This window comes from Camelus dromedarius, chromosome 8 (assembly GCF_036321535.1).
Source record: "Camelus dromedarius isolate mCamDro1 chromosome 8, mCamDro1.pat, whole genome shotgun sequence".
In the NCBI taxonomy this organism is placed as follows: domain Eukaryota; kingdom Metazoa; phylum Chordata; class Mammalia; order Artiodactyla; family Camelidae; genus Camelus; species Camelus dromedarius.
In genome coordinates, this window is record NC_087443.1 from 60094673 (window position 1) to 60109374 (window position 14702).

At 40.5% G+C, this 14702-nt stretch overlaps 1 protein-coding gene and 1 long non-coding RNA gene across 3 annotated transcripts in view; both read left to right on the top strand.

Moving 5' to 3' along the window:
* The first annotated feature begins 791 nt into the window (after positions 1-791).
* The window catches only part of CNNM2 (cyclin and CBS domain divalent metal cation transport mediator 2), a 127743-nt gene continuing 113832 nt past the window's right edge, over positions 792-14702 (top strand). For both annotated transcript variants that reach the window (XM_010987133.3, XM_031461668.2), the window contains exon 1: positions 792-2612. In XM_010987133.3, coding sequence (XP_010985435.2) covers positions 992-2612 — 1621 coding nt within the window. In that variant the 5' untranslated portion in view covers positions 792-991. The remainder of the gene's footprint in view (positions 2613-14702) is intronic.
* LOC135321835 (uncharacterized) lies at positions 3599-14092 on the top strand. Its single transcript, XR_010381981.1, has 2 exons — positions 3599-7095; positions 8463-14092. It is a non-coding gene; the product is annotated as an uncharacterized LOC135321835 (long non-coding RNA).

A 14702-nucleotide genomic window follows, 5' to 3' on the forward strand; every position in this document is an offset into this window, starting at 1 on the left:
AGATGGAAAGTGACCTAACTCTAACCTTCCCACCTTTTGCACACCTTTTCGGGTTTGCGGCGCACCTGGAAAACGTTGCAAGGCGCCCGTGCAACCGGCAGGTGGTGCTACGTGACCGTGAGCTGCAGAATGCTCCTGTCCTTCAGGGATAAGTGAGAGGCTCCAGAACGGGTCCGTATAGTGCTGGGGCCAAACCGCCACCGCTTATCCCGGACGGAGAGGCGCGCACAAATAAAGAGAGTGGGGCGCGGCCGGTCGCCCGGCTTCATTTTAGGTTCCTGTGCATCTTAAGCCGTCCCTAGTCGGCTTCTAGGGCTACCGGGGTAGAAAGACGCAGCCCTCTCTCCACGGGCATTGAGCACGCAGAAGCCCGCAGCGCGGGGCTGCGATACCCGGCCGTCTCGCTCCGCAGGACATTAGTCCAACCCGGCCAACCCAGGTACCGGGCTCTACTACGGATTCTCCTCCGGGAGCATCGGACTCGAGAATGGCCCCTTCTCATTGGTAGCCTGACGGGGGGCCCCACCCCTTTTCGTACAGTTCTCATCTGTGACTGGCTGTCGGGCCCCGGCTGGCCACACCTCCTCCCCTCGCACATACACAAGAGTCACGCGCCTTTCACTTGGAAACTTGGCGTGCTAAGAAGGACGCTGGCCCGCCTCTCCCCACCCACCTACCTTGCCATTGGTCTGCGGCGCGGCTCACGGCTACGCCCCCCATTCCAGCCCCCTGGCTGGGAGGGCCGGCATCCGCTCATGATTGGCTGGTCGGTCTGCCTCTCGGGGGAGCGGCTTGCACTGCCCCCTCCCCTCTACCCCCTCCCGCGAGCCTCGAGGTTCCACAGCTGGCCCAGGCCGAGTCAGTGTCAGTCAGGGAGGCGGACTGCTGAGCACTGGTTGCGGACACCGCATTGCAATCTCGCCCAGGGGACGGTGCCTGTGCTCGCGCCGCCGGGTGGGAAGGATGAAGCCGCAGCTGGAGCAGCCACCCTATGATTGGCTGTGGCTCTTGTAAACCCGAAGTAAAGATGGCGGGCGGGCAGGCAGCCGCCGCACTGCCCACTTGGAAGATGGCGGCTCGCCGCAGCCTCAGCGCCCGCGGCCGGGGGCTCCTGCAGGCGGCCGCGGGGCGGCTGCTGCCGCTGCTACTACTGAGCTGCTGCTGCGGCGCGGGCGGCTGCGCAGCGGCGGGCGAAAACGAGGAGACGGTGATCATCGGGTTGCGGCTAGAGGACACGAACGACGTGTCGTTCATGGAAGGGGGGGCGCTGCGGGTGAGCGAGCGGACCCGGGTCAAGCTGCGGGTGTACGGGCAGAACATCAACAACGAGACATGGTCCCGCATTGCCTTCACCGAGCACGAGCGTCAGCGCCACAGCCCCGGCGAACGCGGGCTCGGGGGCCCCGCGCCGCCGGAGCCGGACAGCGGCCCCCAGCGCTGCGGCATCCGAACATCAGATATCATCATCTTGCCCCATATTATCCTCAACCGCCGTACATCGGGCATCATTGAGATCGAGATAAAACCGCTGCGCAAGATGGAGAAGAGCAAGTCCTATTACCTGTGCACGTCGCTCTCCACGCCAGCCCTGGGCGCCGGCAGCCCGGGGTCCGCGGGTGGCGCCGTCGGGGCCAAAGGCGGCTCGGGGGTGGCCGGGCTCCCACCGCCCCCTTGGGCCGAGACCACCTGGATTTACCACGACGGCGAGGACACCAAGATGATCGTGGGCGAGGAGAAGAAGTTCCTGCTGCCTTTCTGGCTGCAGGTGATCTTCATTTCTCTGCTCCTGTGCCTGTCGGGCATGTTCAGCGGCCTCAACCTGGGACTCATGGCCCTGGATCCAATGGAGCTGCGCATCGTGCAGAACTGCGGCACAGAAAAGGAGAAGAATTACGCCAAGCGCATCGAGCCCGTGCGCAGGCAGGGCAACTACCTGCTGTGCTCGCTGCTGCTGGGCAACGTCCTGGTCAACACTACGCTCACCATCCTGCTCGACGACATCGCCGGCTCAGGCCTCGTGGCGGTGGTGGTCTCCACCATCGGCATCGTCATCTTTGGGGAGATCGTGCCCCAGGCCATCTGCTCCCGGCACGGCCTGGCTGTCGGGGCCAACACCATCTTTCTCACCAAGTTTTTCATGATGATGACCTTCCCTGCTTCTTACCCGGTCAGCAAGCTGCTGGATTGCGTCCTGGGCCAGGAAATAGGCACCGTCTATAACCGGGAAAAACTGCTGGAGATGCTACGGGTGACAGACCCCTACAACGATCTCGTTAAGGAGGAGCTGAACATAATCCAAGGGGCTCTGGAGCTCCGCACCAAGACGGTGGAGGACGTGATGACTCCTCTCCGGGACTGTTTCATGATCACCGGCGAAGCCATTCTGGACTTCAACACCATGTCGGAGATCATGGAGAGCGGCTACACTCGCATTCCAGTATTTGAGGGGGAGCGCTCCAATATCGTGGACCTCCTCTTTGTCAAAGACTTGGCTTTCGTGGATCCAGATGACTGTACTCCCCTGAAAACCATCACTAAATTTTATAACCACCCCTTGCATTTTGTTTTCAATGACACCAAGTTGGACGCTATGCTGGAAGAATTTAAGAAAGGTGGGAAATTTTGGTATCTTTCATTCGCTTGCTCTTTCTCTCTCCATTCCTCCTTCTTGCTTAAATCCTCTACCCTCAGACCAACCCCCTAAGGCGAGTTGACCGGAATTTCTCCTCTTTTTAATTGCATGGTTGAAAGGGTGGCATGGATTTGAGGATGGATTGAACTAGTATGTGCTTCTAGGTTCTGTAAAAACACAAGACTGCCGTCACTTGCTTTTTCCCATATCAAAAAGCAGGCTTCCTATTTTCTATGCATGGTGCTCTCTTCTGCACTCTGGTCTTGAGAAGTCTGCTGCATTCATTGCCTGGATTCTGAGTGGGTAGATGAAAGTAGGGGACCCCTGATGCCATGCTGTGCCATTTGGTTGACATGTGCTAATTGCAGGCATTTGGAAAATGTTTAAATAGGTTTTCTAAACCCAATACAATCACGGACGTTTCAGAGATTGGAAGGGCATTTTCAATAGCTTTTGTTCTGGATTGTCTGGTGGCCTGTGGGGTGGGGGCTGGGGGTAGGGAGGGAGATTAAGGTCTGCTTTTGAGAATAGGGCTGGAGTAAGCCAGGTATCACCAAAAAAATTCACTCATTTAGATGACTTGCCTTAGCTAGAAAAGAGGGTTTTTTTTTTTAAACTAAAGTTATTTGTCAATATGTTAACTTGGAAAGACTAGAGGTAAGTTAACCCTTTATGAGATTCTCTCTTGCTTTGCTCTCTTCACTGTTTGTGTTTACCTGACAACAAATAAAATCTCCCAAACCAAGTGTGGTTTGGCAGAAACCTTGGACCTTTAGCAATGGGATAGATTCCTCTGTTGTGGTTTATTTATTTCTTGAGTCTCTGGTTTAAAAGTGCTCTTTTTAACCTTGATCACCTGGAACATTAAATTGAAGTATGTCTCCAAGTCAGTGCTCGCTGTTCCAGGGAGTTTTAAGAGGGAAAAAAGGTGCAGAGAGTGTGGGGTGCTCACCTTTCTTGCATTGTGGTGTTTGTGGTTTGTTTTACTATGTAATAAACAGATCAAGAGCAACTCAGACTATCACTTCTGAAATTCTGCTTTTAAAAAAATTTCCAGTAAATGGCTAGTTTTGTTATTTAAAAACCAACGGATACTGAGTTTTAAAATTGCTGTGATGCTGGTTGGTGCGTGTTCATGTATTAAAATACGTATGTAACCTTTAACGAACTGATGCTCCTCAAAACTAAGTTTTCCTTCTTCAAATAGAATTTTGATCACTGGTGTGGTCTCTCCACTGAAGAAGGCCACGTGTAAGTGGTGACAGCTCACTGGATGTGATGATCTGAACATAGAGTGTGTAGTTGTCCCAATTCCATTTTCCTGCCTGAATGGTGTCCTCTCTGGAACGGAATCACATTGCAGTAATTTTCAGATAAAGGAATAGAGCAGAATGTGCTTCAGAGATTGCTAATTTGCATGTAAAAGCAGACGGAGATTCTTCTGGATTCTTAAACAGTGAAAAGAAAATGTCCATTATCTCTAGGTGACAAAACTTCTTTTGGGGGTGTCATTATTCTCTCACAACTAAATTGTTATTTAGAGCATCTGAGCAGTGTCTCCTTTCATTTGCAGTAGTATCTGTAATACAGAAGAAAATCTTGAAATGCTTGAACATGCCTTTGAAATACTTTGTTTTCTTTCTGTTGCTAAATTTCCCAATATTGATACAGGTAATTTATTCTTTTTTTTAATTATTCAGAATTTTTGCATATCTACTAATGGATTGAAAGCACTGGGGTGTACTTCCAGCTGAAGTCTTTTTTCCACTTCTGTATCTTTTTTATTTTGAGAATTTAGTTCTGTACCTCACAACTCATTAGTCCTGCCCCTAACTCACAATTTCAAAATTTGCATTATTTTGAAATTTGTTTTTGATTGTCCTTGAACAGTTTTCCTATGATTTATTTTCACTGGGAACTCCCCCCACCTCCCACTTCCCAAATTGCCTCTCACAGTATTTTCTTTGAAATGTATCCTTTGAGTGATTGAATTGCTAATATTTTCCCATTAACTCTTAAAAAAAAGTAATGCACAAGATTTTATTTTTGTCCATGATCAGAATGATTTATTTGGTTAAGAAGATAGTACAAGTTAAAGGTACATTCAAGCTAGTGGCATATTCCAAAGAGCAGGCAAAGACAGTTGTTTGCAAGTGGGAAGTTTAAGCCATGATCTTAAAAGGATAGAGTGGGTGCTTGTTACTTAAAGTATACGAATAATTGATTTTTCACTGTCTCTTTCTTGATCTGTTTTTCATGAGTTTGGCCACTTTAACCTTACTAACAGCTGTGGTATTTCTTTCTTCTGTGTTAGTTAAAATACTCCACCTGATTTTTTTTTTATTTCTTTCTCATTTTCTAATTCAATTATGAAATAATGTGAACAGTCAACCTTCTCTTGTTTTTCTCTATTGAATAATGCTATGTGGGGGTGGTTTGAAGACTTTCTTCTTCTCTTTCCTCTTTCTCCTAACAATACCAATTGTAACTCCCCCAAACTGGTTAGATCTTTAGTCCACATCTCATTGAAAATTACCCTTCCCAATTAAGAAATGTCTGCATTCTTGAAGCCTTTCCTATATACAGCTCGACAGCATTAGTCTGACTTATTCTTTACTAACAAGGGGGAAGTCTCTGTAATGTGGAAAGAAATGAAAAGCTACCTTTGCATAGTGTATGTAAATACCTTCTTTCTAATGATTGGAACTTTTTGCCTGGCTACCAGGGAACTCATAGTTTTACCTGAGGTGGGAAGACAGTTATTTTGATCACTGATATTTTGATCACTGAAATAACCAGTTTCACAGTTAGCTTATTATTATTACTCACTTACTTCCTCCATACCAGGTACAGGGCTGAATGCGTTATACATGATTCACCTTGTTTAAATCCTATGATAGTTGTGGGAAGCATTATCTCCATTGTACAAATGAGGACATTGAGGTTTAGGTGAAATGATTTGTTCAAGGTCACTCAGTAATTTGTTGATACGAGGTTTTAACTGAGGTCCGTGTGACAGCCAAACCTGCCCTCTTAACCACTGTGTTATGCTGAGCCTCTTGGTCCTGATTTTGCATTTCTATTTTGAGTGTGAGGTTTGGTCAAAAAATTGCCTCAAGGCTTGCTAAGTGGATTTAAACATATACATGGCCTTAAACCCAGTGCTTCTGTGAAGTTGTACCTAACAACAGTTGGTGATCCTAAATCTGAACAATTCCGTTTCCAGTATTTCCGTGTCCAGCATCAAGGTTCACTTTGAAAATGTTTTATGCTAACACTGCCCTGTGCTACTGCAGTGGATGACTCTCCAACTGTTTTCCTAAGAGCTAAAGTGTGTAGTCATGTTTCACTCTTAGTTTCTTATTGGTTTGTGTTGCAAGAGTGACCCAAACCCAGTTTTGTGTTTTAGTCTTGATTTTATTTACATCCTTTGTAGCCACTTCTGTGCTAAATGGTTGCCAGGGAGCATCCTGTCCAGCCCTGCCCCTCTGCGCTCCAGCCATCCATCTTTCTCTTTTTCATTTGTTAGTTTTGTAGTTACTTATACATCTAAAAAAGAGTAAAAGTAAAACCCACTAGAGGATTATGAGAATTTTAGAAAAACCATCTAAAGCAAAATAGTGCAGAGGAAGGAAAAGTTAAATGAAATGTTGCTTCCTCTGTGTGTAGAAGGTGCGCTAGAGGCTCTCCAGACACCTGACAAAATCTTCCTAACAAAAGGCGGTGGGCTCTTAGCCACCCAGTTGTCTAGGCTGGGGTTGAATTTGCAGAATTAGTAACCAGTTGCTGTTTGCTTTGCTTTGTTTCTTTTAGCTTTGTAACAATTGCATCCCACCACTGCAGAACTCACTGTTTTACAGCTGCTAGAGACTTAGGCTGTTTTCTAGCTTTATTTAAACTAGGAACAGGTAGGCTCACCAGATGACGCTCTTTAAGGGAATGTAATGTGTAACTTTCACTTAAAACATTAGGTGTACAGTTCTCTCTTCCTGTAACACCAGTCTTTCCATATTAATGTGCTGAGAGTTTAACATGAAAACCTTTTCCCCTCACCAGATAAAGTGTTTCACTTGCCCAGAATCTAGGAGGATGTTTTTATTGGTGTTTAGAGGAATGAATGGTATTGGGGGTGGAGGGGTGAATATATTTGTTTCTATGATCTTGTATATTTATTAATTTTGTGCAATAACACATGTTAAACTATTATAATTTTTGCATATTTTTGGAACATCATTATGTTTCTATTTCAGGTGGTGTAGAATCAGAGCTGGAAGGCAGGCAGCTCATGGATCATCTAGTCCAGTGTTTGTGAAACTTCGCAGATGATAAGACTCACTTGGATCACTTATTAAGAATTAGTCCCTAAGCCTCACTCAAAGACCTCCTGAACCAGAATTTCTGGGGAAGGGGATTTGGGATCCCATATTGTTAATAGTTACTGTGAGGTTAATTCTTACAATTAGGTGAGTTTAAGAAACATCGGTCCAGTCAACCTCTTAAATAGGGAGAGTGACCCCTGAGGAGAGGAAGTTAGATGACTTGCTTAGGGCTGCCCACCTAGCTGGTAGCATCAGCAGGACTGGAATCTGTGTCCCTGACTGCCCTGGAGTTCTTTCCATTCTAATAAGCCAGCCTTCTAGTTCCACGTTAAAGGTACCTTTAAACTCTTCTTGGAGTTAAAGGCAACTGCATCACTGAAAAAGCAAATATTCAGGTTTGCCATTGGTTTTTATTTGTCGTGTGATTTTGATGTTAATATGTTTGATATCCAGGATTCAAGCCATCTTTGACAGGCATTTCGTTACATAGAAAATAAGTCTGAATGTGTGAGCTTGTTTTATTAGTTTACTTTAATTGAGCTTTTTACTCTGCTAAGGTTAGACTATGAGGGTGTTTTAGGAAATGGGTATTGATATCTAGACTGTTTAAAGCCTCAGGTAGTTAAATGTAAGGTACTTCTTTTTCTTTTGAGTTAACTTGTTTTAGATATCCCTGAATGATTTTTTTTGAGGTGGGGTGTTTCTTCTGTGAGAGTGATGAAGACTGGATTGGGGACTATCAGCTGAAACTTATTTGGCTCTTTCAATTTTTGTTCAAGGTGCACATCTGCGAAATTTCCACTGAAATATTCATCAAAGCATTTGTCCCATTCATGCATCTAGGTACCTCTTTTTTCAGGGTTTTTTTTTTTTTTTTTAATAACGTAAGCTAAACTCTTAGAGAGGATCATGTCTCATTTTTGGAGGTTGTGTTAGGATCACCAAAGCCTGAGTATAGCCTTTTAGTTTGGGAGACACCATTGTTGAATACCAGTTCTGACTTAGTATGATCTGGATGGAACAGGAAAGGACCTCGTTCTGCTTTTTCTCTTGGTTTTTATGGGGATTACACACCATCTACCTCCTCCCCTCCAAGGGCCTCAGAATTATTTCAATTCTGAAACATTCCAAATACTGTGAGGGACCGGTTAATTTCATTCGCAAACTTAAACACAATTTAAAATATTATTAACCAGGAATATGCACAAAATAGCCTTGAGCCAACATAATATTTTATGGTTTTATTTGCTCTTAAACTACTTAAACCTTTAAGAACAAGCCTCTGGACTCTAATTAGAAGTTTACAGTACTTTAGTTATGTATAAAGTAGTATGTTTCTTTCGAAGGGGCCCTTTCCTCTAAATGCATGTAGTTTATTGGTAGGAAGCGTCAATTCCGGTAAGATTTGCTTGGCATATAAAGAAAATTTATTAAACTAAATACATGGAAATGGATGACTAGGATTGAATATAATGTGTTTTAGTTTTGTCTTTTCATCTTCTTTTTCTCAGAACTCAAACAAGAAACCACAAATCCTACCAACACTGAAAAGGAGAGACAATAAGAAGCATTCTTTCTTTCAACATCCCATCACTGACAATTCCAGAATGTCTACACGGAGGAGTTCTAGGGGTGGCATGCTGTGGAGGGGGGAGCTAGGGCACTAATTACAAGTCCCCTCTGTAGATGATGTGTTAGACTGGGTTAGGGCTTGCTGGAGGTGATGGGGGCTAACTCTCCCCTTATTTTACATCAGGGCTACCATTGGTCATAGATGCTGCTGCACTGATGGTGATACCCTCATTTCTCCAAAGCTAACCTCCTCTTGCTGTCAGACCTAGGTGGGGAATTCACATCCTGTGGGGAGAACACCACCTGCTAACATAAAGGTTAAGAAGAATATACTCTTCCTGGATCTACTTTGGACAAGTAACTTAGCCTCTTTAAGCCTCAGTTTTTTTCTGTGGTGAAATGGATGTTTTCTAACTCATAGGGTACTTAGTAAGGATTAATGTGATAATATCTATGAAAATACTTCTAGTAGTACCTGGTGCTTAGTGCTCAGTGAACTATTATTTTCATGTAATGATTCTATAGACTCTTCGTTGTTCTTGGTCTTTCTCTAGACTGGAGATTGCAAATCAAGAGAGACACCTTGGGCGGTGCGCGCTCGTAGATGTTACGGATGTTGCAATCTTGAAAGTGGCTAATTATTGTAGGTGTTTTTTTTTTTTTTTTCTTTTCTTTTTTATTGGGATTGAATTCTAGGCTTTTCTAGTGGTTGCTGTTACTTGACAAGATGACCATATTTTTAAGGATAACAGGGCAATTGATTACATGTTCTGTCCTCCTTAGAGTAAGAATACTGGATTTAAAAAAATCATTCTTCTTAACTGTAAGTAACTGAAAAAACACAGTTTAAAAGAAATAGAACAAGTGCTCATGGATTTTAGAAGATCCTGAATAACCAAAGTTTGAAGACTAAAGAAGGATCTCAGATTATTCTGATAAAATATTTTAACATTGATTACATCAAAGCATTAAAAATGGTCATGTCCAATATACAAGTTTTTGTTGCATAAAGCAACGTAGAGTTGTAATACTTTTGGAAGGCAACTGGGAGTCATAAAAATGGCCTACATTTTGGTTTAGTAATTTTTTTTCCCCCCTGGAAATCTTAATTCAGTGATACAATTCAAGAGAAGAAAAGAGCTATGTTGGCTTTTTATGTTGTATATATGTTGCAGTAATATCTATAAATAGTGAAAAATTGGAGATAAATAAATACATCCAGTACTTCAAGGCAGGGCATCGAGGGGAAGGAGTTAATGAAATTAAAAGTGTCAACTACCATTTAATGATAATTTTAAAGGTCATATAGCAATACGGGAAAATTTATACTGATTATTTTGCGTAGATTATAGATGAGTAAAAATATACATGTATACAGACTGAAAGGGAATACCTTCTCAAGTGTTAATAGTTGATGTGTTAGGATAGCCAATCTTTGGAAAATTCCTTTGTTAACTTTGTACAATAACGTACCTGGAAAAAATTCAAATCTGCTGAGAACATTATGAGTCCTGGTCTTAGGAAAACTAACCTTTGCTCATATTAAGGAACTCATATTATTCTGTTTCTCCTTAGGGACATTTTACTGCTGCAACAAATGGTTCTTTTTAAATTAAAAAAAAAAAAATGGAGGCATAATTCACATACTATAAAATTCACCCTTTTAAAGTGTACAATTTGGTGGTTTTAGTGTATTCACTAGACTGTACAGCCTTTGCTACTATCTACCTTCCAGAACATTTTCTTCTCCAAAAAGAAATCCTATACTCATTAGTAGTCACTCTCTATTTCCCACTCCCCACAGTCTCTGGAAACCATCAATCTACTTTGTCTCTATGGATTTGCCTATTCTGGACATTTCATATAAATGAAATCATACATAGTGTGGCCTTTTGTGTCTAGCTTCTTTTACTTAGTGTAATATTTTCAAGGTTTATCCATGTACATCCATGTATCATGTATTGGATATTTTGTTCATTTTCATGGTCAAATAATACTCCATTTTATGGGTATACCACATTTTGTTTATCCATTCATCAGTAGATAGACGTTTAGGCTGTTTCTAGTTTTTGGTCATTATAAATAATGCTGCTGTGAACATTGGTACACATGTTTTTGTGTGGACGATATAACTTTTCAGTTCTCTTGGGTAGATACCTAGGAGTAGGATTGCTGCTGGGCCGTATTGTTAGTCTGTTTTTAACTCTTTGAGAAACTGCCAGATTGTTTTCCAAAGTGACTACATCATTTAACATTCCTATCAATAATGTATGAGAATTACAATTTCTCCATACCCTTGCCAACTCTTGTTATTGTTTGTTTGGTTGGTTTTGTCCTTTTAAATTATAGCCATCCCAGTAGGTGTGAAGTAGTATTCATTGTGGTTTTGATTTGTATTTCCCTAAATGGCTAATGATGTTGAACATCACTTCATGTGCTTTTTGGCCATTTGTATATCTTCTTCAGAGAAAAGTCTATTCAGATTTTTTTTTGCCCACTTTTAATTGGATTTTGTCTTTTTATTATTGAATTGTAGGAATTCTTGAAGTATTCTAGATACTAGTCACTTATCAGCTATATAATTTTCAAACATTTTCTCACATTCTGTGAGTTATCTTTTTACTTTCTTGGTAGTAACCTTTGAAGCAAATAAGTTTTTAATTTTGATGTAGTCCAGTTTCTCTCTCTCTCTTTTTTTTCCCTTTGTCACTTTGTTTTTATTGTCATATCTAAGAAGGCCTTGCCAAATCCCAGATCAGAAAGATTTATGCCTATGTTATCTTCTAAGACTTTCATGGTTTTAACTTTTACATTTAGGCCTTTAATCCATTTTGAGTTAATTTTTGTATATGGTGTGAGGTAGGGGTTCCAACAGCATCCTTTTGCATGTGAATATCTAATTATTCCAGCACTATTTGTTGAAAAGACTATTTCCCTATTGGATTGTCTTGGCATCCTTGTCACAAGTTATTTGACTGTAAACATGAGGGTTTATTTCTGACTCTAAACCTGTTTCCACTGATTTATATGTCTTCTTATGTTAGTAACACACTTTTTTGGTTCTTGTAGCTTTGTAGGTAAGTTTTGAAATTGAAAAGTATGAATTCTCCAACTTTGCTCTTCTTTTTCATGATGGTTTTGGTTGTCAGAATCCCTTGCATTTCCATATGAATTTTTAATGGTTCTTGTCCATTTCTACAAAAAAGGCAGTTGGAATTTCGATAGAGATTGCATTGAATCTATAGAACAATTTGGGGGGTATTGTAATTTTAGCAATATTAAATCTTCCATCCCATGAATATGGGATATCTTTCTATTTATTTAGGTCTTCTTTAGTTTCCTTCAAAAGTGTTTCATATTTTTCAGTGTATTTGCAATCTTTTTGTTAAATAAAATACTTTGAGATAAATTTATTTTTTGATGCTATTGTAAATGGAATTGTTTTATTAGTTTCTAGATTGTTCACAGGTAGTATATAGAAATATAATGTATTTTTGTATATTGATCTTGTATCCTGCAACCTTGCTGAACTCTTAGAAAACAAATGGTCTTTTAAATAGAAAATTGCTTTTCAAAAGCATGTGAATTTAGGGGGGTTACCTTATGTTTGTTTCATTTGATTGTAGTGGAGTTTATTTTTTCTTTAAAAAATATTAGGCATTTTTACTTGCCACTTTCATATATATAGAATGAAGCACCCAGTACTGATTATTAGCATTGTCATTCTTTGGGAAATTTGATAGGAAAGAATAAAATTTCTATCTCAGATTAGATATAGGAGACTGTATGAAATGTGTCAAAGAGACCAAATTATAGCTAGCTGGAGCTTAGGAGTTTAAAAGCTAATCTGTTTCTTTCTAATAGTCGGAGTGGCTTTGTATCAAACTTGGGATTTGGGCTAGGAGATGAGCACAGAAAAGGTTGTGTTTGCTTAATATCTAAATGGTTTTGCAGTGCCTTTCTTCTCTAGGCCATTTTACCCAGGGTTTTCTTAGGGTCATTTTTACAGAGACTGGAAAAAACACTGACTTTTAGTTACTCTGCATTTCATTTTGCCATTGTCAGTATAATCCTTGTGGTTTTTGGGTACCAGGTAACCAGGAGAGACAAAATGAAAGTCTCTGCTTGCTCTCTCTCTCTCTCTTTTTTTTTCTTGGTGCAGGGGTGGAGGGACTGGTAATCTGAGAGGGAGAATGTTTTCCCATGCTAGCAAAGACAGACTGAGGGCATCATCTGATCTTTATGGAAGTGTGCAAAGCCTCAGTTTTTCCATTTGCCCATCTGCAATCATAAAAACAATGTGCTGACTCAGCTTGGAGCCTCTGCAGAATGGCATTTGGGGCTTAGGCAGTCCTGAGAATCATGCAAGAGATTGAAAATATTTGAGCAGGTTTTTAGAGGTAACATTAAAAACAGCTAGAAAAGACAACATACCCTCTCATCTCCTTCAAGATTTGTTTCCTTTAGTCTTTAGTGTACCACCTTGATTTAAGGCATGGAAGGAATAATTTGGTCTCTGTAGAGTTGATTGTGGAGCAAAGATTTTTTTCTTGCTCCAGTGGTTATACTTTAGGGGCATGGGATTGTTTGGGGTGGGTGTGTGGAGGTGGTGGTGAAAGTCTGCTGAAAGCAAGTAATTGGGGAAAATGCTCTTATTATGTTGTATTGACCATCTGCTTACGTTTTTTTCCTTTAAAATTTTAATTTCCTTATTCCTATGTACATATATTTGCCTGCAAAGCCTAGAAGAATGTTTACCAAAATGTTAACTGACAATGACTACCTCCTGACGGTGGGTTTTAGTGGAGGAAGTATGTTTTCCTATGTTGCTGCAAGTTTTTTTAAGTATGTATTTTATAATGTTTGAGGGGGAAATGAAATCCATTCAAATGTTATTAAAGTGTAAATTTTGTAACACTGATCTAGGTATTTAGGTGAACTTCAGTGTATTTAGGTGAAATTCATCCTTTTTTCTTAGGAAATATGGACCATTTTGTCATAATGCAGCCATACTGTCATTTGTACCATTTTCTCCCCCTCATTGGAATCCTTAGTGTTTGGGATGAAAGATGAATAAGATTTTATAACCCGTAAGATGTGTATGTGTACATGTGTATGTGTGCACACATACACATGTACAATAGCTTATTAAAGTTAATTTAATTTTGTATGTGAAAAAAAGGAATTTAGGTTTTTGAGTTACATTGGTTATCATTTGACAAAATCTAGTTTAGATTTGTATCTGGACTGCCTGGAATGAAGCTGTTTGATACTTATTTGGTTGCCCTTATTAAATAAAAAACTAGTGAAGTAATTGAGTTTCACCTAGGTTTGTACTTTCAGCATAAAGCTATAATCCCAAGATAACCTCTCATTTGGGGACACTGAGATTCTAGAAACTGATGCTTCCTTTCATCTATAGAAATCATCACTGTAAAACCAGTAATAATTATTTTTAAAAGAGGACAAAAGAATAAAAGAAATGTTCTGGAACCACACATGCTTGAAGCTCAGTAGTTTCCAGACCATCTTATACACTTGCTACAATAAAAAGACATTTTAACTTTGATGAGGATCAGGTGTTTGTTTGGTTTGATTATACTCCTGTGAAATTATACGTCTGTTATACATAGTTTATCTCAGATAAATAGATGTAATTTTCTTTCTTTTTCTGAATGTATGCAGAAACTATATATTTATTTATAGGATTTACTTAGAGGATATATGTATTTATAGGATTTACTTTATCAAGTATATAAAGCATAGGGATTTACGTATATTTGTACTTTTCATTTAGGCATCTTTCCTAAAGTCTGTTTTCAAATGAGATAAAATAGTAACATGGATTTTGCCTCTATTCCTTTTATCTAATTTCCCAAGAAAACAAAGCATTTTAGGAAGAGAAGTTGATATTTGCTTTCTTATAAACAATAATGTTCTTAAGTAGTCCCATGCATATTAGACAGTCAAATAAATTTATTATTACTCAGCTCCTTGATATTTGAAAAATACATAAAAGTTTTGGTGTGGTTACTCTACGGTGAAGCTCATCAGTGAAAAGGAACCTCCAGCCATCATGTAAGCATAAGCCTCTTAAATATGAATGGACAGCCGAACATCTCTGGATGTTTAAGGAGAGTCTCTAATAATCTCATAGACTAAACAAGCAGGAAAAAGAA